Source organism: Lonchura striata, chromosome 16 (genome assembly GCF_046129695.1).
Source record: "Lonchura striata isolate bLonStr1 chromosome 16, bLonStr1.mat, whole genome shotgun sequence".
Taxonomy (NCBI): Eukaryota; Metazoa; Chordata; class Aves; order Passeriformes; family Estrildidae; genus Lonchura; species Lonchura striata.
The window spans coordinates 5676056-5701452 of NC_134618.1; the positions used below are offsets into that span (position 1 = coordinate 5676056).

Sequence of the window (25397 nt, forward strand, 5' to 3'; positions counted from 1 at the left end):
GGCCAATCAGCCGTAATTTCTCTAGAATTACATATAGTTTCCCAAACATGTTTCCCAAGTTTTTACTTCTGTGTGAAGCTATTATATTTGGCAGGACTCTATTTATTTGTCTTTGAAATCTCCAAACTTACTATCATTGTATATTTAGAAGAAAGATGCTAAAATTGAACTTGAGTGGAACTGAAGCATTGTTGTTTTCTGACTGAAGAGTCACCTGGGTTCATCTTGACCTGCTGCTAGTTTTTAATGTTCTGAGAGCTAATGTTATTGTTAGATGCTAATGTAATTCTTAAATGGCAACTTTAGGTTCAGAAGAAAAATGTGTTAATTCTAAACCTGCTGTATCCCACATGCTTGAAAATGGTGGTTTCTACCAGTTTTGAACACTTTCTATATCCTTGCCTATTCTCTAGTGTGAACTGAGATGCTTAATGAACTCACACAAATTCGATGACATCTGCTCTGCTGGTTATCAGTATGAGACCAGCAGGTACCTTTGATCTGTATAGGTGACATTTCCTTGCTTTAGGAGTCAGTGAAATGTCCTTGCTGTGTTTTGGCTCTGCTGTTCTGTGTGCGAGGAGCTGGCTGGGGAATTGGTACCTGGCATAGCAGCTCCCACACATCCTTCATGCAGAGGAGAGGGAGCAGCTGAGATGGGGCAAGCCTGGAAGGTGCTCCTGGTGCACTTGAAGAGTCTTTGGCCCTAAATGGCTTTTGCATAAAGGTGGAAATAGTCTTTGGAAGACAAGTGCAGCAGTTAGTGCCAGCAGCTGTGCTGGGGAGGGTGGGCGAAGATGTTCAGGACAGCTTTTCCTGCCTATCAATATTTCCTTTAATGCCAGATCACCTCAGGCAATGCTAATCAACAGCAGCTCACCTCCTCTTTCAGAGCCTCTGTGGTGCTGGTGTCTGGTAATCCTTTTTTAGAGACAGTTATCTAAAGTTGCTGTGGATGAGGAAATTATCAGGAGATTTGGAAACCAATTTGTCCTTTAAGTTTTGGGGTTTTTTGTACCCAAAAACTACTGAGAAACCTTAAAGAGAAAACAGAGAGCATTTGGACAATGGGAAATGTGGTCAGAAATGGGAGACTTGAACTTAAAATATTCAAATGTGACATAGCATAAGCTCTGAAGAGGGTGCCAAAGTGGTACCTGAATTATTTATGGTCTGAGAGACAGGAAAGTTAAGCCAGTGTAGGAAGGAAGCAGAAATTATTTGAAGTTCATTGGTGTTGTTCAGCATTTGGAAGAACTATTGTTTGTGGTATTTTGAACTAGATTCAGGCATTAAGAAGAATTAATTATTTGGCAGAAAGATGGTCTAAATAGATTACTTCTGTCAGAATCTGATTAGAGCATACATCATTGATTGGCTGATGACTGCATTGCAGGGATCTGCCTTTTCCAGGCATTGTGGCCCCAGGGAAGTTGCTGGTCTTTTTTTTTTTTTTTTTCCCCACCTTGTAGCAAAACTTATGGATCTGCTTATGCCTGGGGAAGTATTTTGGTCACTGTCTAATGTGCCGTTTACATCTTATATGCAGGTGGGATCAAAACTCTGATCTTTCTTGCACCATTTTATTTTTTCTTGTCCTGTCTGAATGTGTAGTCCAGTTTTCAGGCGTATTTCTAGTTTTATTTCCATATCTGTGCATCCATACTGTACAGTCTCCATTTCCTTCCTATTTAAATGACTTCTTAGCAAGCCTTCAATAACACTGCTACTAGAGCCCCCCTAACAGTAGCTTCAGTTCTGTGCTAAAACATGAGATTAGATTGCTGGGTCTGTAATACTTAAGAATTTTGTGACCACGTACTCCTATCCTACCTTGTTTAACCTATGCTCTTCACCTTTAAGAGCAGCTTTTCTTTAATAAAATCTGCCTTTTTGAAAAATTCTGCATAGTTGAAACAAGATAGTGCATTTTATTTGTGTATCTACATTTTACATGTAAAACTAGTGTTCCTGTGTTTTTCTTGCTCATTCTTCCTCTCATTGCTGAAATCAATTTTTAGTTTCAGAAAATCCATGAAAATTTTTAATGAAAGAAACCAAAGCCAACTAGGGCTTGGGAATGGCTGAAAGTAACATACCCTCTATGAGCACACTGATAATGGCTTAACATGTCCTCTTTTTTTTTTTTTTTTCCTAACAGCATTATCATTTTCTAGAATGTAATGGAAATGAAAGCTGTATAGCTGTTTAAAATAGATGATCTCCCCTTTTCCACCCACACAGAGAGTAAATTTTTTTGCAGAGAGGAGGAACCCTGCAGCAGGCAGGAAGTGGGTGCTGTCACCACCAGGAACATCAGAGCTTGATGTGCATGTCCCAACCATTCTGGTTTTGTCCTCCCAGAAGTGTTTAGGTCTATGCTTGATCTTAATCATGCTAAAGGTCCTGCTGAAGTGAAGCAGAACTCTGATTTGCCAATACTCTTCTGGCTCATTCTCTCAGTCCTCAGTGCTCTTAGTGGTCAAATTTCATTTATTCAACATATTCTAGCAGAACAGGAGCGACCATTGATACTAACTGTAAAACTTAAGTGAAATCTCCTTTTTGTGTGGCTGGGAGGGAGAGGAAATGTGTTGGTCTGAAGTGGTGGAGCTGATGTGGAGGCATTGGCATGAGTTCTGAGCCTGGCACGGGACGGAGACGCGAGTAAAGCTCTGTTGTGCTTCTGTGGTTTTGATTCGCAGAGGTTTGTGAGAACTTAGGTGGCTGGGGCACACATGGGACATCACCACAGAGCCCAGCCACCAAGCCAGAGCTTGCATCTGGAGTGCCCCACACCTAGACATTTAGAAGCATATTGTTGTAGTGAGGCAAGCAAAGCGTCCTTGCGTTAAAACAGGTAATTTTGGTTTATTTTCAACCTTTGTTTCTGTGTATTGCTATCTGCAATGTAGAAAATAGCAATGCTTATTAGACATTTGATGTTTGTGTTATTCTGGAATGTTTATACTGCTTGCAAAGGGCTGGAAGTGTCCTCCTGGAAGCTGCTGAATTCACACTACCACTGCTATTTGCATCATATTCTGTTCTAAGCCACCCTTTTTTGTTGCTGTGGAATTGGAAGGCTGTTCTAGACCCTCACTAGACAAGACCAAAATACTTCAAAAAAACCCCCGAACTTGGAAAAATATGTTCAGCCTAAATTTATTCATAACTAGGTTTTTCTTGATTTTTAGAGTGTCAGGATTGTCCTTAGTTTAGTCTCTTCCTCCTACTGTCTTCTTCCCTATTCACAGATTGCTTTGCTGGGATAAACAAATCAAATTTAGGTTTCTGTTGCAACATAGTTGTTGCGTTCCCCTGAACACAAAAAGGAATTTATCTACAATGGTTGTATTTGAATTTGACCTTTCTTTTCCTATTTAATGTGGATGAAGAGAACTGTATTCTGTTGGAAGTACCGCTAAGAAATCAAGAAATAATTGAGAATTAAAATTAAGAAATAGTGATAATTTTCCTTTTCCTCTTTGCATCTCACTAGCATCTCAAATGCTTTAAAGAGATACAATGAGATCCTGCTTTTCTTCCTCTGAACTTTGTCATTAGGAGGAGCATGATCTTGCATTTTGTATTATTGAATTTTGATTAATGCAGCCCATAAGATTTAGCAGTTCTTTCTATGTAATATCAGTATCCTTTCCAGTTTTGCCAGTACCTTTCAACTTTGTGTCATCAGGAAATTTCATCAGCAGGTTGCCTTGTGCCAAAATAATTAGAGAAAATGTTCAAAAAAACTGTCCCAAAATAGATCACAGAAAAGCTTCCCTTGAGCCTAAGCTTTCCTGTACAAATCTTCCTCCTCAGGTTTTCTAACATCTTATCAAATATATACATGCTGAAACAAAAAAAACCTGCCAGGTATTTTTCAGAGCAATTTAACAGTCTGTATTTATGTCATTTGTCCCACTGGAGTCATTTGTGTAAAGCTTGCAGAATCCATTTTATAATCCCCATTCCTGGGTGAAAGAAATCTGCTTTCTTTTCAAATGCAGCTCACTCTGCTGGATGAAACAAATAAACAATAGTTAAAATCAACTTTTTTTTTTAAAGAAATTAAGTATTTTTAAGTGAGTTGTGACCGCAACTTGCTTTTTCATATATCCATTTTGTTTATGTATTTCTCTATGAAAATTAGTGATTGGTTTTGTAGTGGAATCAATGGCAATCCTTTGAAAAATAAATCCATGCTGTGTCAACTTGCTTAATAATTAAACTGCAGAGTTTCTCTTCCTTGGTAAGATAAGGCCAAGAAATAGGATTTATAGCTAAGCATGGTCAGATAACCAGTGAGAGCAGCATCATCCCCAGCAGAACAGTGAAGCAATTCTGAAACAGGAGATGGAGTGGGGTAAACATCACTTCATCATGTGACAATTGCTGGCCTCATTGGCAGCTTCTGCAGGGAGCATCACTGAGGGTCACAATTCCACGTCTAAAGTTAGCAGTGGGGTGAGGCTGGCACTGGGGAGGGCCAGCAGGCAGCTGCCCAGGGAGATTTCCAAATCCTGCAGCACAGCCGCCTTGATACACGAGAATCAATTACTGAAAACCTTCCACGATGGTCAAAATGTGACATTAAATAATTGAGTATCACATCAAATCTTGTCTGCAATTAGTTATCTGGAAAAGTAATTATGCAACAAAATCAAGTAGCTGAAATTAGTGGTGTGAAGCACCCTGATAATTCGAAGACTGTAGATTTTTTTTTATTTCACTTGTAACATGGGAGTTGTAAGTACCTAACTAATTCTTTATTGAAATAAAAAAAGTCTTGCTCAATTGTAATTCTTGTCATTAGCTACATCTGCAATAGAAGGTACATAGCACATAAAACAGGTGTTAATGACTAAGTTGGTTTTGTCTAAAGTAAAAACGAGCTGCGGAATAGGATGTCTTGCAAGCAGTACATTTAAAGTCAAACCTGTTTTGATTTAGGGAGGAAACCAGCCTAAATTTCAGTCCTTTGTCTCTTACACCAGTACTGTAAGTTGATTTGGAGAACAGAGTTGAAATACTCTAATGGGAAAATGTGTTCTTTTAAAATAGTTATGATCAATTTAACAACATAGATGTTGTGAAAGGTTAGAAAAGCCATTAAAATATAATTTGCACTAATAGAAGTCGTTAGCTTGCGTTAGCTCACTTATTCAAAACAAACAAGAAAAATATAATGAATTGAAACGGAGCATGTACCCAGTATAACAGACTGCACATGAACATTGTTTAACAGCTTATAAATCCAGTGAAATGTCTAATTATGCAATCATGATAAACCTGATTATTTTGAAAATGGCTTCTGATAGTAACTGTTGTCATGTATATGCCAGAAGTGATGGGAAAAATTATTTCTAATCAGTAGATCTGTACAGAATTTGATCTCTATGTGTTTACTACTTAAAAATCTGAACTGATAAAGAGTAGTTGGCTAGTCATGTTACTTAAGCTGCTCCCAAAATAGCACCTTCCTTTTTGGGTAGAGTTAGGTTTGCAGCTGTTGTCTCTATCTGTTGTCTCTGAAGAAAATTTTAACATTAAGTGTTGCTGACGTCAATTTTTTTCTTTTTTTTACAGCTGATGTGGGCTTTGCCCCTGACAGAAGTTATTTGGTTCTAGCTCTGAGTTTGGAAGAAGTTGGTATATAGATTTTCCCCTAACTTTCAATTGATGTGTTTAGCTTTAGTGGGAGTAATACTATCACTTAAACCATGTTGTCGTCTCAAGGAGTTTTGCTACATCCCTATGGAGTGCCAATGATTCTGCCTGCAGCACCATACTTCGCTGGACTTGTTCAGGTAATGCAAGGCCGCTTCCAACAAGCAACTTAACTCTAGTGCACTTAGAGCAATAATTGGAATTTTTATGGTTGAGAAAGCAAACACTTTTAATACAGGCAAAAGCTCTCATGTAGTCAGTGAGAAGACAGTAGGAAATCAAAAAGATGGATCACCCTAATCTGTGTATTGACATCTCTCATGGCTGAATAAATGGTGTAGTTGAGCTATATTTGCTTGTATTGATTTGTCTGCTGTTTAACATTCATGCCTTTGCTTCACGAGGTTGACCACAGGGCAGAGGATTTGCTATCCATTCTAGGTTTCTGAGGGAGTCAGCATTCCCACGGCAGGTCAGAAGACAAAGTAACTTACCATGATGTGTTTAGGTTAAGTGTTTTAGCACAGCAAATAGGAATAGTGTTAAATATGCATCAATTCATATGTTATGCGTCCCACGGAATTAAAAAGGGGTTGTGGTTTTGTGTGTATAGAAATATATCACCTGCAAAGAATATTTATACACATCCTATTAATTCCTTTGAGCCCTCAAATGTAAGATCTTGCTGCAGGGCAGGAGTTCTGTGTATTTAGAAGTCAACTGGCAGGTACCAGATTGTTGTTGTGTTTGCTTTTGCTATTATTATGTGTCTATGAAATTTCTGTTGGTAGAATTGGGATTCTGAATAAATTGTCTAGATGCTAATTAAGCAATAAGTATCCTGTTGTTTACAGTATTAGAAGGCATTAGGAAAAGTCAACACTTCTAAACTCTGATAGAATTGTACCATCCAAGTGGCAGGTGTTGGATATTGTGCATTGACAGGGTCAAGACACAAACGTGTGTTAGGGCATTTCTGTGCTGTGCTAGGGAGAAGTCAAATTAACTATGAGGGAGAAGGAAACTTTCATTGTGCTCCTTTACTCCAGCACTTTGTTGACATAGAGGGGCAGTCACAGCATGAAACAGGTGGGTTTCCATATAGGTCCCTTCAGTAGTAGAAGACTATGGGTTGTGCTCTTCACTTCAGGCTTAATATCAGACACATATGTTTAAAATAGAAATATAGCATTGCACCGTGGCTGTTAATCAGGTATTGGGAGTCTGTCTTGTGGGACGTGCAAGCTGAGGCTGCTTTTTATGCAGCAAGACACATCCAGCAGGTCTTCATATCCATTAGAATTTGGGGGTGAAGGTCGGACACTGGAGCTCAGGCAGACCCTCTGCCATCCTGTCCAATAAATAATTACAAGCAAATCGTGCCTTTCACTCTATGCTGATTGATGTTGAAATTGCTTTTGAAAGTTCTCATAAGTTCCTGTTATAGATTAAGTGCCGGTGTAGGAAAAATAACTGCACCCAACTGAAATGGGTGAATGTAATCAGGTTTAATGGACTCGAGAGCTTGTTGGGAATTAAATAACTATTGATTTGTTGGAAAGTTGCTGTCATTACAAAATGCCACTCTGGACGCATTATCCAAGCAGTTAGATTAGAAGAAAGGGCCCTTTGAAAATTTGGGATGCCTTATTTCAATCTTTTCCCTCTTTATTCTCTCCTTAGAAAGATATATCCAGGCCTATGTTACTTCTTTAGCATAGATCTGAAACTGATGAAATAAAAACTAGGTATTATAGATGCAGTTGAAAAGTGTTCTTTGTATGAATACTTCTCTAGTCTCTTGTATTCTGATGCCAAAGCTGAAAATGGCATTTTGGAAACCAAGCAGACATTTGTGTTATTGTCCTAATGAGTGAATTGCAGCATTAAATGGTTTGAGCAATTTGTCCCCCAAGATTTTACCTGCACTTACATATCTCTGGTCAGTTTATGATAGCAGAATGCTTACTGTTTTTCTCTGAGAGTAAATCTAAGTATCTAAAATAAATAATGCAAAGGACATTTGATAGGAATATTTATATCATCCTCTTCTAAGCAGTAATTACATAACATTCTTAATGTTAATGGAAATTTTCTCCAAAAATATGTCTTTATAAACTGATTATGTAAATGTTGTTTTTTTGTTTTTTTTTTCTGGGTTGCAGGTTGAGAACCACAACCTGAACTATTTTTGAATATGAGGCAGTTTTAACATTTTATAGCTCTTAAGATGACAGTTTATTTATTTGTATGGATTTCTACAGAAAGTAGGTGTACCTCTGATCAGGGTTTCCCCATTATTTCCACCTGGGTTTATTCCAAGGGTGTGTATGAAAGCAGTGTAGGGCATTACCTGGACATCTGGGGGCTGTTTTGGGAGGTTTTTTGTAGTTTGTGTTGCACAGTTGAGCAAGAGATATCTCTGTGGAGCAAGGTTTGTCTTCAGAGGTCCTGCACCTTCAAGTGCTGTTTATTATTTTACTCAACACTGTGGATGAGTATCTGCTCCAGCTTCTCCTAAATTCATCAGTAAACCCTGCCCTGCAGCCAAGGGTGTGGCTTGTTTCTGCTACAGCCTTTTGTTATGGAGCAGTGGAACTGTGAAAAACGACAAAGGGATGGATACTGTGGGTGCATCTCTGCCCATGCTTTATATGAGTAGCCATATATGTTTTCCTAATTGCATGTATTCTATTGAGGAGATTTGTATTCCTTCTACTGAGAGGATGCATTTCAATGAGATGATGGAAAGTGAAATGCTTTTGTTCTTGGAGAGACACAAGGTCCAGGGTTGCAGAGATGTTGATGGTATCAAATTATATTAAACGTACATGCAAACTTATTTTCCAGTAAATAAATATACCTTGATCTTACTAGAATAATAGCCTATGACTTAGTAATGCATTTTTAAATGAGAAAATATCTTTGCCTCTTCCTCCCTTCTCCTGGGCGAAATTATTTGAGGAGAAAAAGATCACATGAAAGTACAAATAGTGCATAAATAGCTTTATGCCTCCTGTGCGTGGGGAGATATTTTCTGCCTTGGCACAAAAAGCCCACTGGTGGCTTCAGGGCTGTCACAGCTCTGCTGCCACGAGGACCCAGGCAGGACTGCAGTGCAGCCACTGTGTTTGCTGAGGGCAGCAAGGCCCACCTTGTGTCCAAACTGTCCTGCTGCTTCTCCTGGCAAGGGAAATGAAAGAAATGCCAGGTAGGATTAAGTGTCAATCCAGTAAGAGGTTTCTTCTCCTGCTCTTGGTCCCCATCCCAGCTCAGTCATTTGATTCCCAAGGGGGAGCCCGTATGTCCGGATGAGTGTGGGCAGGGGTGCTGATGGCCAAGGTCCCTCTGCCCTGCCAGGGTGTGCAGGATGGAGGAGTGTGCTCCTGTACCCTCTGACCACTTCTTAGAATAGATGTGAAACCAAGCTCCAGTCATCATTAAATTACAAAGGTTGTTGTAAGGCTGCACTGTCCACCATGCAAAGAATACTGTTATTTTGTTAAATAAGGACTGAGAGATCATATCAGCTCCATCTCTCGTGGCTCTAAATATAAAATACTTACAGTTGCTCTGGTTACTTGGAATGGTGGATTTATGATAAAATATTTTGAAAGCACACATGCAATATATAACATTTTAATAATGGATGCTAAATTATTTATTACGTGGCTGAGTTAGGTAGCTCCATTTCCATTTAGCAGAGAAAGGAGTTCATACGCATTATTATAAAAGTTATTAAAGTTGAAATTGTTTAGACTTTTCAGTAAACTACTGCAAGGCTCTGAAAAGAACAAGTGCTCTATTTAATAGAAAATGTGGAAATTTTATATATAAGATTATAAAGATGGGATTATTTATGTATATGGTCAGTGTTTTTAAAATATGCTTTCATTTTGACATAATGACTGGAAAAGTTCAAAGAGTGCTGAGGGTTTACGCTTGTATTCATTGTTAAAAATTCATTGTTAAAAACTAAGCTAAAACCTTTTTTTTCTGATTTTATTTGCTTATTTATGAAGTGATAAAGGGGAGAGTTGAAGAACAAAAATAGAAAACTGGCTGGTGATTAAATTCAATATATCGGGAGTTACTGTATTTTTAAGTATATCATTCTTAAGCTTAGACTATTCTGAAGATACTTTGATATTTTTTTTTCCCTCTGTATCTGATTTTCCATAACTGCCTAACCAGTGTGCTTGACTGACAACTGAAAAAGTGGTAATCTGGAGACTGTTCCATTTTATTTTAGGGCTGAGAGAATTGCCTAGAATATGCTGTGAAAAGTAGTGGTGCAGACTTCAACACGGTGCCATCACTTTACCCATCTGGAAAACCCTTGTTTTAGTGCTGCTTTGGGAAGTGCTAGCACTGGGCACATTCTGAATACTTGGAGGTGTTAGTGTGTTAGGCTACCTGCAAAATCACACTTGCATTCTGGCATTCCAGTCTTGGGTAATGCTGTGGGTGTGTTGTGTCACCTTACATGAAAAAAGCTTTTGTAATTTGGTAGGTTTTATTTGAATAATACATTTGAAATAGCAAGGAGGAGAGGTTTGAGTTCTTTCAGTGTCGCCTGCAGTGGTGTATGGTTGTTTCTGTTGGTTTTAGATTATGATCAAGTGGGAAGCAAGTGTAATTTCTGTTTACATTGGCTGAATTGCCTCTTTGAAATGCAGTAAGGAGATGATTTAGCTTAAATGCAGATTTATTCTGGGTTGATTGTGTTGTTCTGTCTGTTCTGTTACTAGTACTGTACTCCCAGTGCTTTGTGAGTAGAGGATGAATATGCTTTACTATTGCAATCTCCTTTCATTTGAGTGTGCCTCTTGTCTCACTTTTGAGAGACCTATCTAACATTTCTTTCAGTCTGAGTGTTGCGAAGCTTTTCTTCTTTTTGTATCAAAAGTGCTTTTAGCACATGTGAAGTGGTGGTGTTAGGGTGTTAGTGATGAACATGGTCTTTATTGTCTTGATAGCTGAAAATTTTTGTAAACAATGTTTAAAAGTCTGGAAATCATAGAATTGTTTCTTGGAAAAGACCTTTAGGATTATCAAGTCTGACTGTTAACCCAGCACTGCCAAGTCCAACATCAATCCCTGTCCTTAAGTGTCACATCTATGCTTAATTTTTAATTTCCCCTTTTCAAATACCTCTAGGGATGATGATTCAACCATTTCCCCGGGCAGCCTGTTCCAATGCTTGACAACCCCTTTCTAACATCCAATTTAAATCTCCCCTGGTACAACTTGAAGCCATTTCCTCTTGTTCCGTTGCCTGGGAGCAGAGCCTGATCCCCACCTGGCTACAACCTCTTGCCAAGAAGTTGTAGAGAATGAGCAGGTTCTCCCTGAGCCTCCTTTTCTCCAAGCTGAGCCCCTGCTGCTGCTCCAGCCCCTTCCCCAGCTCTGTTCCCTGTCCTGGACACGCTCCAGCCCCTCCATGTCCTTCTTGTCCTGAGGAGCCCAAAAGTGATGCCAGGATTTGAGGTGTGGCCTCGGCAGTGCCCAGCACGGGGGTCAGTCACTGCCCTGGTCCTGCTGGCCACGCTGTGGCTGATACGGGACGTGTGCTGTGTCCTGGCCCTGTGCTGGATCATGCTCAGCACCACCAGGGCCTTTCCTGGTGGCCATAGGGCAGCACCCGGCCTTGGTGGCCAAAGAGGACCTGGACTCCTCTGGCTGCTCCCTGGGGCCAGCCTGGCCAGGCCCTCTGCAGAGCCTTCCTACCCTCCAGCAGGTCCTTGGTGTCATCCCCAGCCTTCCTGAGGGATGTTAAATGCCCTTGTCCAGAACATGGATAGAGATACTGAACACCCGTGCTGGTGCTGAGCCCTGGGGAGTCCTGCTGCAGTTCCAGTGCCCGTCTCTGGCCACGGCCATCACCCACGCTTCACACAGAGGACACTGCACCAGCCAAGCCACCAGGACAGATCTGTGGGAAATGCTGTGGGCAGACACATCCACAGCCCTGCCTTCATCTCCTGAGCAGGTCACCTCAGGAGGACATCAGGTCAGTCAAGCAGGACCTGCCTTTTTAACCCGTGGTGGCCAGGCCTGACGGCTTCATTGTCCTGTCTGTGCCTTTTGATGGCACTCAAGGCGATCTCTTCTGTACAATTTTGGATTAAATTGTTTTTCCTGGATCAAACCAGTAACCAGTAAGAATTGCTGATGAAACCCATCAGCTGCTCAAGAGGCTGCAGACAGCTAGAAAGTATTTGGTTATTGCTATTGCAAGAGATTATTCTTTTAACTTGTCTTTATTTCTTGCTAATAAGTGCAGATATCATCAAATACCAGAGTGAACCCTCAGGGGCAAGAGGGAGGGTAATGACATGGAATGACCTTCCTATTGACCAAAAAGCCAATTTTAAAAAGAAGAATATCTTATCTAAATAGTTTTACTTAGCTAAGAAACAAGTGGTTATTCGCCCTGCCACCTGCATATTTTTTTCTCACTGGCCTTTATTTTGGAAATCAATGGGTGACATAATTCCAGTGGCTAAGGCAATGCTGCCTTACCTCTTTGACCTCTTTTTCTGTCAACTCAGTCAATGGTCTGTTATAGTCAGGGTTTTTTTCACCTGGCAGATTTCATCTGACATTCAACAGGCAGATTTTGTTTTCTCCTTTTCCACTTTTGCATGTGATATCAGTATTAATGAGTTTTAGACATGATGATCTATAATTTTAATTTGTTGGCTAATGCACTGCAATGGAGTGTTTTAGCATGGCAAAAATTGGGTAAATCTGGGCCTTTCTGACTGCAGGGGTTTTTAAGGGGAATAAGTACAAGAATATTTGAGTTTGTAAGAAAAAAATATTTTCTAGACATGAAATAGCTATCATTGGGATAAGTTCTATTTATTTTTTCACCCCCCAAGACAAAGCTTTTATGATTTGGATTCTCTGTAAAAGCCAATTGTTTAACTTGGCTCCCCCAGCTAGAAGCCAGCAAGCTGATACTGCTGTTTCCAAGGATCTGGAATTTCAGCTGACTTTTTTTTCTCTTTTCTGACTCATGCATAATCATCAGTAATAAAACTTCTGATGGCCAAATTATGACAGGAGATACAGCTTTGAAGTTATTTTGCTTTCAATAGAATGATTCACAACTCATATAAAAACACAACTCATATAAAAATATGCTTGTACATCTAAATATAGAACAGTCATTTTAATGAAGTTTGCTTGAATATTTCACCTATTTACCATCTGATAAGTTATCTTGTGTTGCATGAGCTAATGTTAGAAACCCAGTTGAAATGCATCTTTTGGCTTGTCTGCTTGCTTGGTTTTTTTTTAACTGAGGTGTGCAGGTTACTGTTTCCTCAGACCTGGTTTCAAAGCGGGTGTTGTAACAACATATGAAATGTCTATTTCAGTAGATCAGGTTTTGCAAAAAATACAGTAAGGGTGTAGTTATTTCAAGTACAAGTACTTTTACCTGAACTAATTGGAAATTGCATTGCTCACCTAAGAGTGGTGGAACCACACCTGACAAATATTTGACAGTCAGATTTCACAGATAATTTGGAAAAACATTGGAGGCTTTTTTTAGTGCAGTGACAGGTCATGAACATTGTAAATATATCAGACTTCCTCCCTGTGTTTCACAAGACTCGGGTCATTGTGGATTAGGGTAAATTCTGATATCCTGGTTCCTCTTCTTTCTCTAGGGGACAGCTGCATGAGCTAGAGAGCTTGTAGAATGGCTTAATCTTCCAATTCTGATGGATTTAATAAATCCACAAAGAATGCAGTTTCTTTTTGTTGCTGGCCAAGCTGAGAAAAAAAATAAGTCTCTTACCTGTATATTCAGGAGTCAGAATTTTATTTGAGGCCTTGAACTGAATAAAACATGGTGCATTTCAAGCAATGTTAGTTATCAAGGAAAAGCTAATCAGACTTTGATAACTATCCTTCTGTAAAAGCAACGTCTTAAGATAAATCTAAAACTACTCAAAGCAGTGTACTGATCTGAACTATACTGCATTTTGTCTTTTTTTCTCTTAGTTCTGAAGGAGTAAAATGATTATTTAATGCTTATACTGCCAAGGCTTTTTCATCTCATAGAGCTGGAAGTATGCTTTTGTTATGTCTCTCTCCTCACTTTGCCATGTTATTGCCAACCCTCCTGTTTGCTCATTAGTAGCATTTAAAAGTCATGAAGGAGCAAATGGCAGGTTCTTCATATATTGGTTTAATGTGAGAAATGTATGTGACACTTTGCTTTCTCTGTACCGTTTGAATGTATATCAGGTTCAGTAAAATGCATCTCCAGATATCTTTAGACATGTAAACTTCAAAACATCCAATCCAGGCAAAAGAGTGCTGCCAAAATGCAAATCCAAGGGTTTCTCTGTAAATTACCAGCAGCTGTGCAGGTACACATCAGCTGTCTTTATTATCACTGCCAGTGGTGCTGAACACGAGCATGCTTCAAACACTCTGAGAACAAATCATATTGACACTTGAAACCAAGAAAGAGGAAAAAGGGAATTTCCAAACATTTTTCTTCCATTCTAGAGAAAACCTTACAATTATGTTCGAACAGAACCTAAACATGGGTGAGTATTCCAAAGAGAATAATAACAGGTTTAGAAAAAAACAGTCAGGATTTTTAAAAGCTATAGCTCTGTGGTTGGTTTAAAAGCAAGATGACATTTAGTTGAGAAATAAAAGGTGACTGTAGGTGAGGGAAAGCACATCTTCCTGCATTTGTGAATGATCCTGGAGATAATAACACAGAATGAATCATTCTTTCTTTCCCTGCTAGCCTCTGTGTGGTGCTGACTGAAGTGAATTAGCAAAGCTGAGAAGTCCTTTGCTACTCCCTGGAGATAACTTTGCTCTGTCAGGGCAGCTCAGGGGATTCAGCTCAGCTGGATGCTGAACAGTGTCTGCACGATGGCACCTGCTTCAGATACGTCACAGCAAGTTTGAAGGTGTTTACCCTCTGTGCAAAATGGTTCCTTATTCTTGAAGTGTTGGATAAGTGCTTAATGTGTGTTGATGTTATTTTTAGGAGATTTGGTTTAGTGCTTGACCACCTTTTTTGTGCAAAAAGATTTTAGAGATACATTTCTAATATTTTGAGAAATACAGAATAGTTTGGGTTTTTTTTAATTAAATAAGCTTACTTTTCCTGGATTTTCTTTTTCTTTGACTTGGAATTGTTCTGAAAAATGGTATATGAATAATTTTTTTAATTAATTTACATCTTGCTAACAGTTGAGGTACAGAGAGAAGGTAAACCTCTACAACTGTATTTCAGTGCTCAGTTAGAATGTTTTCATTGCAGTTACAAAAAAACAAAGCAAAAAAGAATCCAAAACATGAAAACTGTTTAGAGCCGTCAGAAGCCACCAGGATGGAAGAGAATTCTGACTGTATATGAAAACCAGAAAAGGCAAATTCTTAAGAAAGCCATGAGGATTGTTAACAGAATCTCAACAAAATTTGATTCTGTTTGAGGCTGAGCCACACTTGAAAAGGTCTGATGCCCTCAGTATCTTGAACAATTTATATTTTGTTATGCATTGATAGCAATGAATTACTGCAGAGTGGTTTTTAAGTTTGTGGTATCTGGAAAGTGCCTGTTCAGGTCCATGCCATAGAGAGCAAGGGTTCACTGTTTGATCTTCATTCCAAGGAAGGCTCCCCTCAGAAGTGCAGCAATCTTTTCTACCTTGTCCTGAGACAGAGCAGGAGAATGAGCAATCAAACGTGTTCTGTTGTGACAAGTCACGCAAGAGTCTGCTCTGAGGTGAACATGGAAAACACAGCACCAGCTTTCCTCTCTCTCAGGGAAATGAAATGGAATTGGGGCAACCCCTCCTTCTGGAACACAGGAATAAATTACACTTTTGATTATTGCTTTTTTCAAAATATCTAGACACTTAGCTGTTTAGAGGGAGGGAGGTGTTCATCTTTTTTTTTGGCCTTATGTTTAAAACCAGAAAAAAAGCAAACTTGAAATCCTGAAACTATCTGTGACCATCTATTTAAAAAAAAAAAAAAAAAATCTATCTTCCATCTTAGTCATCTCTTTTCATTTAAAACTTAAATATCTGTCCCACTTTAGGTACCCAAATACAGGAGGATTTTGGGCCAACTGAAATACTGCAGCTGGGGTTAGGCCCCATTTCTGAAAGACCAGCCAGTCTTTGGCAAATTGGTCTTCCTTCTTGATGTTCCCCTATCAGCTCTGGTGTTTTCCATTCATTTTAAAAAAGTGTGTGCAGCAGTGACTCAGTGTACTTCCAAGTTAGTTGAACCATTCAGAATCTCAAATATAAAATGAAAACAAGCATTGTGTGTAAGGATTTACTTCTCAATACATCTAAAGGTTACCTGAAATAATGTTGATACCCAAAGAAATTTTTCAAAACTGCTCCTTCTGTAAGAAAAGAAATAGATGGAGTGGTTTCATTCTAGCACTGGTCAGTGTGTCTCGGAAAGTGTCCTCCTGGGCTCCTGGGGTGACTTATTTTGTAGGGAGAAGTTGTTGAAATTCTTTGGAACACTGCTGTTACAGGAAATGAAATTTATCCATTGCAGGATTCTCTGAGCACCATTTTTAACTAGCTGTTGTGCTGTATTGACTGGAGTGAGTTTTTTACATGGGCTTTTTACCTCAGAGATGAATGTTTTTATTTTTACGCCTTCCTCTGTGAAGGAACAGTTAAAATCAGGCACAGGGAAATGTAACAGATGTTGGTGCACATTTCCCATCTGAAAATGCCTTCCACTGGCCAAGAGGATTGTTAGGCACAATTAAGCCCAGTATAGACATCCTGTACTGTAAGCCAAGGCTGCTGAGGATGTTCCCAACAGGGGAGCACAGGTTTGGAAAGAAGGAAGTTCATATGAACTTTCATCCTTGGTAGGTTTTTGAGTATCACTGGGTGAAAAACAAAGGAGAGTCTGTGCCCCCACATACTGCCCATGTCATTAAGATACAACTATACGATATACAACTATAGATTTATGAGACACTTTCAATCCATGAGCAAATTTATTATGCATTTCAAGGATGCTAGTACTTGAAATCTGATTTTTGAGAAGCATTTGGTGTAATGTTGCCAACTGACTTTAAAAGCTTGTGATATTATGCCTTGTAATGTTCCACATTCAGTGCAATTGTCACTGTAATCAGCTTTATGATGGCAAATCTTCATGATGACTGCAGGGTTATATTTTTTGCATATTATGTCTGAAATGTGAGTTATTTTTGATTTCAGAGGTATAGTGGTAGTGAAGTGAGAAAGGCACTGCAGATTTTGAACTCATGTATGGAATGTTTATGCAGTGAGGGGAATTTGTCATTTCCAGTGATGTGATAGCATCTACTGTTGAAAAAGACACTGAGACCCAATGCTCTTATATTTTGTGATTTGTATTGTAATTGAACCCATTAGAGCTGGCCGTTGTGGAAAAGCATGCTTTGCTGGCAGAAAATTGCCTTGATTGACTATTTTTGTTGTATCAGAATATTATACAGACATTGTGAACGTGTGTTGACCTAAAAATGTCAGTGACTATTTCATATCGGTCTCTCTTTTTTTTTTTTTTTTTTTTTTTTTTTCTTTTCTAGGGTGGGGAGGAATGACACAAAAATGCAAGAAAGACAATGCTTTTCTGTTGTGTAATGCCTGGCTTTTAATAATGTAAGAAGATCTGTGCCAGGTCTGTAAACAGAGTCTGTAAGATCTGGACAGCCAGTAATTCTTTTACTGAAATATGCAAGAGAATTCTAAACCAAACCTCTTTCTAATTCTGCTCTTATTTTCCTGAAATAAGACACAAACCCACAAAGGGTGTTTCCCTGTCCCTCTAGCCTTAGTTCTCCATATAATGTTTTTATTAACTTCCTCTTTAGATGAATACAGGTTGGGTTTGATATCTCCCATCATTTTTACTCACGGCAGCAGCAGGGCAATGCTTGTCCCCAGTCCCATGCGCAGGTGATGAGATGCCTGCATTTCACTGGGGGAAAAATGGGACTTCTCTCATTTTCTGGAAAACATTATTTGCTCCTGTGGGAGGGTATTTGCTAAATACCTCTTTGTTAGTCCACTGGAACCGATGGAGTTCTGAGGAGTGCCTGGAACCTGGCTTGACACAGCACATGGTCTTTATGTGTGCCTAAAACTTATTCTGTGTGTGGTAACTTGTGGTGGCAATGTGTTTATCGCTGGGGCTCGTTCTCAAGGAGCATTGTCTTGTTTAAGTGGCTGTGAAATGTACTTTTTATGTGCTGTTCTGCGGTCGTCTTGAGGTCGGCATAATCCTGGCTTAAGGTGTCTGGCTGCAAATTTGTCATTTGCATTATTATTGGTTGGTTCTTGCAGAACCAAGTGGGGTTTTTTTGGGTTTTTTTTGTTTGTTTGTTTGGTTTTTTTTGTTTTGTTTTGTTTTGGGTTTTTTTTGTTTGTTTTTTTTTAACATAAAGGACTTTGCCTAGAAGAATATTAGCAAAATGCTGAGCAAGGTATTTTTAGTCTCTGGGTTCCAGTAAGAAGTGGGAGATCAAGAAGGGCAGAGGTGATGCTTTAAGTCTTCCTTAGCATGGGAGAGATTATCTCAAAATATTGATAAATGTGTAGCATTGTGCTTCTGGATAGGAGGGGTGAGAATTTCTAGTTTACATTTTCACTTTGTTAGTTGAGTGGTTTGTAGAGATTTTTCTCCCCCGAGTTTTATATGTCAATATCAGGTACCTGAAATACTTAAAAGTATTTCCAGGTCAAAGCCAAAGAATGTAATTATTTAAACCCATATTTCGTAGCTTTATTTGTTTTTTCAGCACTTCTTTTCTGATACAATACAATTGTCTGTCTAATGCTAATTTTCTTGAGACATTCTGAAGTCTTTTGTAATGTATGTGTTTTCTCAATGTTTGGCACTTATGGTATTCTATGTACCTCTACTACTTTCCCATGTCTTTTAGAAATGTTGTCTTTTAATGTAATCTAAACACTTCTCTGTTACTAAACAGCACAACCTTTTCTAATCTTATTAATTAAAAGTATCTTCTGGTCACCATTCTTCCATTCCTTCACAAAAAAAATATGATCTGGCATCCTCATCACAAAAATAGATGGTGAGTCGGGAACCAGACACCTTCAGAAACAGATCCCAGATGTACTTTTAAGGAACACTGTGTACTAGCAAGCATTTCAAATCTTTCTGGAATTATTTCTTGAGAATGATGAGTGTTAGCTGCTGAGGTGGGTCTCAAATGTACTGCCTAAATGGTGTCTCTTTTACTCCCTGACCTAATGATTTAAACTGAAGAATTAATTTGTCTGTGAATATACTGATACTCTTGCATTGTCAATATTTGTTAGGGTTACCTCTTTGTTCTTCTGTGTGCTTAAAGCATTCTGCTTCAGCAGCGTGCTTCCTTGGAGGGGATGATACAAGTTTTAAATTAAGAAAATTTTTTTTTTTTTTTTTTTTTTTTTTTTTTTTGTTATATAACAATTGGGATTCAAGAATACGATGGAGTAGTTAATGTTAATTACCCTTCACGTCCTTTTGGGACAAACCTGTGTGCACACTTTGTGACTTTGTTTAATAGTTAGCTTTTGTGCTCTAACAGGACAAGAGACATCGATTGTATGTTACCCACTGCAGAAATATAAAAATCAAATTGAACGTGATATGGTTCTTTTTCTCTCTCTGTCTCAGGGCAGAACACTTTGTTAAAAATTGATTCCACACTCTTTGGTGAAAGCCATTTCTCTAATGTAAAAAAACCTGAGGGGTTTTTGTTATCTTTTTTTTTTTTCTATTGTTATTATATTTTTTCACGTTCAGAATTAAAAAGTGAATGCATACATTTATACAAGAAAATTTTCTTGCTGTGAAGAGGGATTTCCAGTTCATGGATTGAAAGATGTTTAGGAAGAATCATTATGCTAATTCAGTCTGTCCTCTTGAATGGCCATGCTGCAGAACTTGGAGGCTGGCTTAAAGCAGACCTTTTGGAAGATCTTTAATCTTGTTTTAAACATCCAAGTAATTTTGGTTCTCTCAGTTTCACTGCTGCCCTACTGAACTGTTTGCGTGTTTAATCACCCTTGCAATTTGGCCATTACAGTGCTCTCTTTCTCTTTATTTTTGCTCCTGGCCGCTGTTTCCTGCTGTGTTTTCCGTCTGTGAGATTAAAAATGCAAAATATCCTCAAACACATGAGGAAGCTCTTGAAGTGTGCTACCTCCTAGAAGAGATATATATCAAAGACACAGAGGAAGTAGGGGAGGAAGAAACCTAGTGGAATCACATCATCTGCTTTTCTGCCTGAAAGCAAGATCAACTTTCCTGCATCACCCCTGAGACATGTGCGGAGCCCATTCTGGAAGGACAGGGGCTCTCTAACCTCTGCAGGCATTTTGCACTTGCACTGGGGGGTTTTCTTTTCCCCTGTGCCTGAGTGATACATCTCTCCTTGTGTAATTTAACCTCCCACTGTTTCATGGAGAGTGGGCATACAACATGCATTATTTCCACCCTTTGCCTAATGGGCCATTATCTACCTAGAGATAGCAATGCCAGCCTCAGCCTTCTCACCTTGGAGTAGTGCAATCCTCATTCCTTCACCTTCTGGAGTTTGTCTTGGCCTCCTACAGTTGTGAGCCATTATGGGTAAGATTTTTAGATCTGCAGAATTATTTAGGTATCTAATTTGTTGTCTTGAGAACATGTATGAAGCATAACTCTGCTTCAGATACCTGAAATTGGAGTAGGTGGTAATAAAATTTTGCTAGTAGATACAGATGTATGATGGGAGGAGAGGTGAGAGTTAACAGTAAGTCATGAGCCACAGAGCACTGTGAAGGATGAGTTTATTTTGCTGTTATTAAAAATTTCATTTCAGGATAATCCCTCTGAGACTTAACACGTTATTTTAAGAAAAGCTTCCTAGAGCAGCAGTAAACAAGACACAGTACAGTAGGTTCAAACGATTCATAAATGTTTGGATTTTTTTTAAACATCCCATTTATTGAGTCTGTTTCTAATACAGGGCTGAAAGAAACAGCAATCATGTTGCCTATGTGTTTGCAAAGAGTGACATTTGTAAAGTAATCTATTTAAATAATCAGCACTCTGAAGCCTTGTCTGCTGTTTTTGGCTGTCAAATTTTGTCAAGTAGGAGGAAAAACGCTTAAAGCACAGGCTAGCTCTTTAATGATTTTTGCATATCCCTTCTTCAGCAGCTCAGCTGCGGCTTAATTTAGAGGTGCTGCTGGATGTGTGGCAGTATCTGTTTGTATGCATGGCTTTGGCAAAGCATCCTGTGCCTCTGGATGTCCCAACAGCAGGAGCATCCCGTGCTTCCATCTGGGGTTGTTTCCATCAGGCTCACGATGCCCACGTCCCCACGGCTGCAGGAATGTAGGAGCAAACTTCATTTTTTCTGCATGGCCTGTCCAGTAGAGCAGGACAGGAGTCTTGAGGTCACAGGTGGGGTGTGCAGCCACTGTCCGAGGGGACCCTGGCACTGAAATCACAGGAGAAAGGCACGGATTTGAGTACAAGACAAACGTGGTCTCCTGTCTAACCTCAGCACTGTGGGGAATTGTGGCAAGCACATTTCTTTCCCTCTCAGGATTTTTCATAGAGGTGCACAGAGAGAAAGAAAAAATACTTTCTATTTCTGCTCGTTTTTCCCATGTGGAATGTGTTTGGAGAATTGTTTACCTGGGGTGAGTGCTTGGTTGGATTCTGGTGAGGATTGTTTGAGCCTGATGGCCAATCCAACCCACCTGGGGCTGGATGAGAGATGGAGAGAGAGGGTCATGAGTTGGGTGGGAGTTAGAGTCAGAGAAAGTAGTATATAGTTTTAGTATCTTCCTTTGTATAGTATATTAATGTATTACAGCATAGTTATAATGAAGAAATCTTTCAGCCTTCTGAATTGGAGTCAGACATCATCACTTCTTCCCACCGAGTTCACCTGCATTTACAATAGGGAATGATCAGGGTGTGTTATTGGAAGGGTTAACTGATTATATTGAAGACAGAACAGCAAACAAAATGCACATGGGCGACCCTTGTGTTACCTGACCTTAATTTTTACTGAATTATTGTCTTAAATATACAATTTCTCCTTTTTTCATTATTGAACATAGGTGACAAAACATAAACTATGAATGCACCAATTCTTTACAGCCACAGTGCTGTAAAGTTTCATACAAAAAATTGTAATTAATCCATATTTCATTTGACAGCCTCCAGTAAAGAAGCATTTTAACATGTGTTTAGCAATATTCCCATTCAAAGAGGTACTGAAATTACAGTATAGCATATGCTGAAGTGCTTTCCTGAATTAGGATCCTAGCACTCAGTGGACACAATCACATTTTCTCAAGTTTTCCCCTAGTGTTAATATTGATGATAGGATCTGAAACACTGAAGTATGGATCAGAAATAGTTGTGATCAGGAAAAGACAGATAAGAGGTCATGGAAAGGAGAGATGAAGAAATACAAGGTAAAGTGAAATAAATGAGCCTTAGCAAAGTGGGATTTATTTGCTAGTTTTTGTTCGTATTGCTTTGTGTAAAGTGACTCAAAAACTCCCATATTTGTGACATTTTGGCTTTAAGAAACCTTGTTACCCTGAAAAAGAACCTTGCCTTTTTTCCTTACTTATTCACAGAGTGTTAATGTGTTGAGGTGTGTGCAGCAGAAATAACCCTGTGAGCAAATCAGGGTTAGTGAGTGATGGAAAAGTGGAACCTCACAGCAGTTCTTGAGGGCCTGCAGGTGACCATTGCCAAGTCTTGTTCTTATGGAACTCACTGTGTAATTTCAGAGAAGAATGAGAGCTTTCTCCCCTCTTGACCATCACTGGGGAGAGCTTGGAAAGGATCCAATGTGGTGAGAAATATATAAAGATGAGAGTGTCTTTTGGCTCTCTCCCAGACACGAAGTGCAGATACTGGAACATCTTTTAAAGAAAAATTTGTAAAGTTACTTTGTAATTCCCCATTTATATCATGACAGGACAGAGGTGACTATAACAATAAGGCTGATTTCTTCTGCTTTGGGTTGATAATGATAAACAAGATTTTATTAAATTAAAACTATCATATTAGCTTACTAATGGCCTTAAACTGAAGGAAGAGTAGGTTTACATTAGATATTAGGAAGGAAATCTTCCCTGTGAGGGTGGGCAGGCCCTGGCACAGAAACTGTGGCTGCCCCTGGATCCCTGGCAGTGCCCAAGGCCAGGCTGGACAGGGCTTGGAGCAGCCTGGGACAGTGGAAGGTGTCCCTGCCCATGGCAGGGGGTGGAATGGGATGGGCTTTGATGTCCCTTCCAACCCAACCCATTCTGGGATTCTATCTATACAATCCTTCTGCAGTTTCCTTTTCTCCTTGAGCTGTGGTTTATGCATCAGTGCCTGCATAAATAGGAAGTGATCCTTGTAATATGGACAAAGTCATGAGTGGAAGGCTGGAAACTCCTTTCAGCTTGCTTAATATATTTTATATTTTGTCTCATGCATGTATGGAAGGATGCCTTTGTATTTAATTATATGAGAGATTTCTGTCTGGAGCATATGAGTAGAATCCTGTTTCTCTTAGAGCCTAATGTGGATTGAGTCTTTGCATTTCATGAAGGTTTTCACAGCTGATTTCATCTTTTCAGGAACAGATTTTGATCTGTTTGCATATAGTATAAAATTAAAATGCTACAGTGATGTTTTGTGGGAGACTTATGATAAGGACTTGTATGTAGTTTTAAATTCTGTGAATAGTGGGAAAACAGGAGTGGTTTTTTAAAGTTTCTATCAGGATTATAAACCATCCTCTGAAATACAAAATCTGCTTGTAAAGAGAATGGAATACTTGATGATTGAAGGTTATAGTAAAATATGCTATATTTGGTATATATTAAGGTAAAATTTACAATGATTTTAAAACCAGCAAAGATTTGCTAGGTGCTTAAAAATTACCAAAATGCTCTTTATTTCAGGTAGTGTAGGAATGCTCTTTTTTTGTTTGCCATGTTTATCATCACAGGGATGTGCTTAAATCACATTCTGTGCTCACTGAAGCTTTGCTGAAGAATGTCAGTCAATAGTTACAAAGCTGTCAAACAGTTTTCCCTAAGTTGAATTTACATAGACACCTCAAGAAGAAATTAATGAAATCTTGTTTCACTGCACATGTGTAGCCATTTTTAATGAACTTTTGGGGATTTGAAGTACTTTCTGTGCAGTTGAATTTGTTTCTGGATTACAGAATGTATAAAAGCTTTGCCAGCCTTGGCAGAATGAGGGGAATTGCAGTTTACAATTTTTTGTGGCAAACATTCACTTTAGGTTGGTGATATGTGAATTTACTCGCTTATTTATTATAGCAGCGATAGATTATTCTCACTTCTACTTAAATTTGACAAGCTGTGCAGTGCTAAACCCTGCTAAAATGGTGCAAAGACCCAATTACATAAACTACAAAGGCATGCAAGAGTAAGCAAAGAAAAAAAACATATAAAAGGATTAAAGATCAAAAATAGAATGATTCCAGTGAAACTGCATTAGGAGACATCAGGCAGGAAAACATGAAAGAATTAGAGTATGAAGAACAAAGCTTTATAAAGCTTCTGAAAACTGGCAAACATTTTTAAAATTACTTCTTTTAACTCTTTATATTAGAAGGAAAATTATTTCTTTGGAAAGGACATATTTTTCTGTTTTGTAATTGTGTTCTTCTTGAGTTTTGTTTATGGAGTTTGGGTTTCACCTGCAGAGTAATAGTAGCTGGATTTAACCAAGGATTTTAACAGTAAGTTGTGTTTTTAATTTTAAATAATATGCTATGGAAGATTTAAGAGGAATTGCAGGGTGAATATCCCCTGCAAGTTTATTCCTTCTGTGGCTTTAAACACCACCTTTCCAGTTAATCTTTATTTTCTTATACAGTAAAGGTGGTCTTGCACTGTCTTGGGAGGGCTGAGAAATGGAGCACAGACAGGAATGACCAAGGCATTTGGCCCTTTTTCTCTTACAAATCACTATTGTGTAGAATTCATTTTCTTTGCTAAAGGAACTCAGAGAATGGATAAATGAAAAATAGCCCTTGCAGGAATAAGACTTAATTCATTGCAATTCCCCCATGTTCCCTGGAAGAACTAGACAAAGTATAGATTCCCATAGTAGTGCTAAAGGCTTTCTGTATTTCCCACAAACAGGGTTTCTGCTGAAGTTGAGAGAACCAGTTCAGTTACTAATTCAGGCCACAGTCACAGGAGTGCTGAATGTCTTTTAACATCTAATTAACAATAGTAAGAGGCCCTTCTTTAGATAAGTCTTCTTATTCCTATTCTGCACAACTTTTATAATCAATATTTGCCATATATTTTTGGTCAGCACTGAACCCCATTCCTGCAACAATTCACCTGAAATTATTCTGGCTTCTCTTTCTTCCTCCTGGCCTAGTTTGGTAAGCACTGTGAAGAGTTATAATTTTTTTTTTTATTATTTTTTTTATTTTTGTGGCAGCATTGCCTCCTGGTTGAGGTGCTGTGTAGACAGTCCCTGTCTGTGCTCTGGGGTTGTTCTCCATGTAGCTCTTGCAGGCTGCTTGAAGCCTGGGAGGGATACAAAGCAAGACAGATGGTTTCCCACAGACTTCCCCTCTAGCTCTTTCATCTTTCATCTAACTATTAATTCATCTGTTTGGATGGATACATTCACGCATG

At 38.9% G+C, this 25397-nt stretch overlaps 1 protein-coding gene across 50 annotated transcripts in view; it reads left to right on the forward strand.

Moving 5' to 3' along the window:
* Positions 1-25397, forward strand: part of RBFOX1 (RNA binding fox-1 homolog 1) — a 1167105-nt gene that overhangs the window by 920415 nt on the left and 221293 nt on the right. For 6 of the 50 annotated variants that reach the window (XM_021531184.3, XM_077786837.1, XM_021531203.3 and 3 more), the window contains exons 2-3: positions 2706-2860; positions 5593-5813. The exons of 37 other annotated variants lie outside the window; for them this stretch is intronic. In XM_021531184.3, the coding sequence (XP_021386859.1) occupies positions 5727-5813 (87 nt within the window). In that variant the 5' untranslated portion in view covers positions 2706-2860; positions 5593-5726. The remainder of the gene's footprint in view (positions 1-2705; positions 2861-5592; positions 5814-25397) is intronic. 7 more of the 50 variants (XM_077786836.1, XM_077786828.1, XM_077786833.1 and 4 more) reach the window with 3 other exon arrangements.